Source organism: Elaeis guineensis, chromosome 9 (genome assembly GCF_000442705.2).
Source record: "Elaeis guineensis isolate ETL-2024a chromosome 9, EG11, whole genome shotgun sequence".
Taxonomy (NCBI): Eukaryota; Viridiplantae; Streptophyta; class Magnoliopsida; order Arecales; family Arecaceae; genus Elaeis; species Elaeis guineensis.
This window is the reverse complement of record NC_026001.2, coordinates 93697032-93701654: the sequence shown is the minus strand read 5'-3', so window position 1 is coordinate 93701654 and position 4623 is coordinate 93697032. Positions and strand designations below refer to the sequence as shown.

Below are 4623 nucleotides of genomic sequence, written 5' to 3'. Positions count from 1 at the left end.
ACATTGCAAGTATTTAATTGTTTCAATACAAAGTTGGTGTCATGGATATAAACATATTACCAACCAGAGACGATCTCCTCCTCATAGACGCAAGCGCGATACATCTCGTTCAGAGGTTATCTCCTCTTTATATGGCCTTCCTCGGTCCCAAGAGATCCCTCTAAGTCTTCCTCTATGAATGATTTGGCCTCGGCAAGCTTAGAAAGCCATGAGCCCATGAGTAACCACTTGCAACCAAGAGCCAAGGTAATGTTTCACCAAGTCTACGATAGGGGTTAGAGGTGAAAGACCAAAGGTTGTATTCGTTCCCCTAATATTTGATGTATTCTCTTCTATGATTTATAAGCTTTGTTTGATCTTGGACAGGGAGAATAGCCACCTATTTCCAAACAAAGTTTCTGCTCTCATATATAAAACCATAGATAATAATTTGGTAAGCTTATTATTGAAAGGAAGTGTCTAAAGAGTTCATATAGTTCTTGTAATATTCCATACTACTTGTATCTCCATAAGCTCCCAATGGAGAGGGTGGAAAATTACAAGGGGAAGAAAGGTCTAATTCTCAAGACTCTAGAAAGGTGTTGTTCGCTTGGTCATCGAAGAAGCCGCCCGCCCTCCATGCCGAAGAGCAAATCATGGCAGCTGTCTAGGTCCAGTGTGAAGCACAGAATTGCACCAGGAGGCTACTTCTCGGTGTACGTCGGGCCTAACAAGGAACGGTTCGTGATCAAGATGGAGTGTGTGAACCACCCCCTCTTCAAGGACCTCCTTGATGAGGCTGAGATGGAGTATGGTTTCAAGAGTGAAGGGCCATTGGAGCTTCCATGCGACGTCGATCTCTTCTATCGAGTCTTGTGCGAGATCGACCAAGAGATGGCTGCTTCACCCAAGCGTGGCTTCGCCAAAATTTCTAATGGATATCGGCTTCTCAGTCCCTCTCGTCTATTGGTCATGGGTCAATTCTGAGCATGATCATTATCAGCAGCGCGTTCTGATGCTGTCAAACATCCTTTTTTGAGCTTTCTCTTTAGTGTTTTGTGGTTTCGGAGAAAACAGTCGACCTAGTATAAGATGGTTTATTTGTCTATGGAAAGTTTCTTTGTTCATGGACATCATTTTTCTTGCATGTCAAAGAATTCATGCAAGTATCCTTCTGATATATATAGGTTTTTCCTCTTAGAATGTGCATATGACTGTTCTATTTCTAGCAACTTTCTTGATATTGTGTGTTATCATCGGTCCTGGCTCAGATTATTTCATTTCTAAGAGTCCAATAGTTCATCAGGATCAAGCAGGAAAATTACTTTGTAAATTAGCATTTATATATGTGGGATTTTTTTCAGCAAGTGATATAAAGTTTTTTGGGTGTTCTGTGAATTCCAATTCCATGCAATGGAATGGCAGAACGTATATATAAAGGTTTTTTTTTTTGGTATTCTATTGTTTAATATAATTGGTCATAGTATCTTATTTTCTAGGTTAATGATGATAGAAAAAAGTGCATCCAATAGATCATTGTATTATTTCTGCTGCTGCGATTCACATGCCTATTGACAATTGTATTGAAAACATGAAATTTCTTTCTACCAAAAATAAAAAAAAGAAAGTTGTTTAGGTTGTAACTGGAGTCGGCTCATTGAATCCCAAAGGCTGAGATGAATGATAGGATATAATTAATTAGAGCTTTTCATCGGTGTTGAAAAAGTCGGGCTTTATTCCAATCAATTTGTTGGCTTTATGTTGACCAAGTCTCAGGAGGATTTGATTATGAATTGGATGGAACAAATAGGGACTTGATCAGGCTTACACTTAAAAATTGTATTCCTGCTCCTTTATTGAAGAATTTAAAGATTTATACATGCATGAATTGTCCTACCACTTTTGTGGGCAATGGACTTGCTTTAGGCTAAGGGCTCGTTATTGGGACCATTTGGTTATGACCATTGTGTATTGCCATTGGTGCTTTAAGATTTATGCTTGTAGTCTTTCTCGTGTGATCGCCAGCGATAGGTCTAGTTGCAGCAGTTGGCAGCACCGGAGGGGATGGTGAGTATTGCTGCATCTTTCTGATGAAGTGTGATGGGACAAGATAGCTCGGATCGCTGGTCTAGCTGAAGTAGGTCGGTGATAGCTCAGATTCTGATCACCTGCAAAATAAGTCCGCACATGCCGGAGAAGGAGATGGAGGGTTATTCGGCAGAGACCATCCGATGCTTAAGTCAAAGAGTGTCGAAGAGGGATAACAGTAAAGAAAGAAAGATAGTGAGAATAGTGGAATAAAATAGTGTTTTTCAGGGAGCTCCTTTCTTTCCCCCTTTTCTCTTTTTATAAGAAAGATTTGTTAGACATTTAGCAATTACTATAACCAGAATAGTAGGTTGTTGGCATATTGTTAGCGATTAGTTATAGGGCCAGTTGTCCATATGTAGGAGATAGGCACCATTATAACTGAATGCCAACTCAGCATCATCCGCACGCCAAAAGCTCCTCATGGCATCCGAACTATAGGATAGCTTATAAAGAGCTATGGTGGAGATGAGATGAGATTGGTAGTGAACCGATGATGTTGACCTTGTCTGATTGCTGACCTCTTGTGATCGGTTATTAGCTGATGATGTCAATACGGCATGAAACACATATCCTTGGTTGTCATGTTATAAAGTTAGGTGTTCGTCATATCTTTAAAGAATGGATACGTCATCAGATGGACTAAATATGACCCAATACTTGCCTCCCACTTTTCAGTCTGAAGTATATATTTTGTACTAGAAAGTAGATCATCATTTAGATTCCAAAGTCATGTGCTGAAACGAGCTTCTTTATTATTGTGAGGCACCATTGATGCAACCGAAGTGGTTGAACATCACTTCGGATTTGCACCAATGTGATGAGAGTTCTGTGAGGCTTAGAAACATAAATGACTCACATCGGGTTATTGTGAAATAATATTTTAATTGGTACCTGTAGTTGTCAAGCTCTCCTAGGTCTGACCGTCATTAGGCACTTACAACGGTATGAGCCCTGTTGTTGAACCGTTGCGATGTCATTTCGAATTAATTACCCATCGTAGCACACTATTTGAATTTAGAAAAAAGTATTGACACATTCTTTCTACAGTAATATCAGAATGAAATTTGAGGAGCATATTAATGATTTTGAAAAGAAGTGATTTCTGGTGCGCCATCTCAACCCCCTAAACGATGCCAAGTGGCAATGCCCTAAGCATAAGATGGCAAGAGTCAGATGATCAAAGCCATTGGCATCCTTATATTAACAGGGTCATCTGGGCTTGGCTTCATCTTTGCACCATTGTTGCTGTAACCTTTGCTCTTGAGGTCTCCTATCCGAACGAGTGTCTCTCGATGTTTCTCAACCAAGCTCTCGGTAAGAAGTCCCTCGATCGGTTCTCTTCTCTTCTTCTTCGTTCCTTTAACTTAGGTTCTTTAGCTTCCCTATGCTTCATAGCTTCGATAGGTTTTTTTCTTCTTTTTTCTTAACTCCATGGCTCCCCATAGACATAGAAAATATAGTAGCCCTAAATCTTCCAGTCTCTCTTCTTCGAAAGGGTCTAGGGTAGCTCCTCAGAAAGCCTCTGATTAGGGTCCTCATGGTCGGGCCGTTCATTTTTGGGGCCCAACCATGAAGAGTCTTGTCTCATTGAGTCCGACTTGAAAATTTTTTTGGATTTAATACTTCATCCCTTCCTCCTTTAGATTAGTTGCAGCTAGAAAGGAAGATAGGATCTTTATTCCGCCAGAGAGTTGTGTTGCCTTCTACGATGAGGTACTTCTCTCTAATCTTATAGTTTCTTTTGCACCCTTTTATTTGTAATATTCTTGACTATTATAAAATTCTTCCCACTCAGATAGCTCCGAATGGGATTAGCTCTCTGATAGCTTTCATTTTGATCTATGATATCATTAAGATTTCTCCTCGATGCTCTTTTTTAGATCTTTTTTTTCTTAAAGAAGCACCCCTACGATAAGGAGTGATGGTACTTCTCCCTACGATCAAAGTATAAGATTGTAGCTGGTCTTGCATCTTCGCTCTATATTTGGAAGAATAGGTTTTTTTTTATCTCTTTGGACCAACCATGGGGCTTTAGGACCACTTGGGGCAAACCTCGATTGGAACCAAACTCTAGGAAAGATCCACTTGAAGAGGACTTGGGAGACTACCAAAAACTGATTGGGATCCATGTCTCTCAATTCAAGAACCTTCTAACCAAACAGGGATTGTACGACGTGGGTATGAGCCACATCGCTTCTCAATATAGGTTATCGCTCTTTGTGCTCTTTATTATTTTATTTTTTTTTGCTGTAGGCTTTTAATTCTATTTTTATTTTCATCATTGTAGAGATGAAGTTGACATTTAATTACATCACGATCGTGTAGATGAAGATAAAAAAGAGATTAGGTCCACCTGCGAAAGTCGAACCCTCAAAGAGGAAGAAGCTTACTACTTTCGGTCCATCTTGACCTCAGTTGAAGTCCTCTGATGCGAAGGTGGTGGAAGAACCGAGGCCTGAGGTCGTCGATGTCCCTCCACCCAAGGTCGTCATCCTGATGAGTGCAGCTCCTAGACCTCCTTCAGAAGATGATCGACCTTCTTCTGAACCTATC

The 4623-nt window shown here is 40.3% G+C and overlaps 1 protein-coding gene across 1 annotated transcript; it reads left to right on the top strand.

The window, feature by feature from the left end:
* Positions 1–519: 519 nt before the first annotated feature.
* Positions 520–966, top strand: LOC105051125 (indole-3-acetic acid-induced protein ARG7-like). The gene has a single exon (XM_010931425.4). The coding sequence runs from the start codon at positions 520–522 to the stop codon at positions 964–966; it is 447 nt and encodes a 148-aa protein (XP_010929727.1).
* Positions 967–4623: the final 3657 nt, after the last annotated feature.

Bases quoted from the DNA above. Each gene is read 5' to 3' on its own strand.
- LOC105051125 (XM_010931425.4), top strand. From the start codon at position 520: ATGGAGAGGGTGGAAAATTACAAGGGGAAGAAAGGTCTAATTCTCAAG.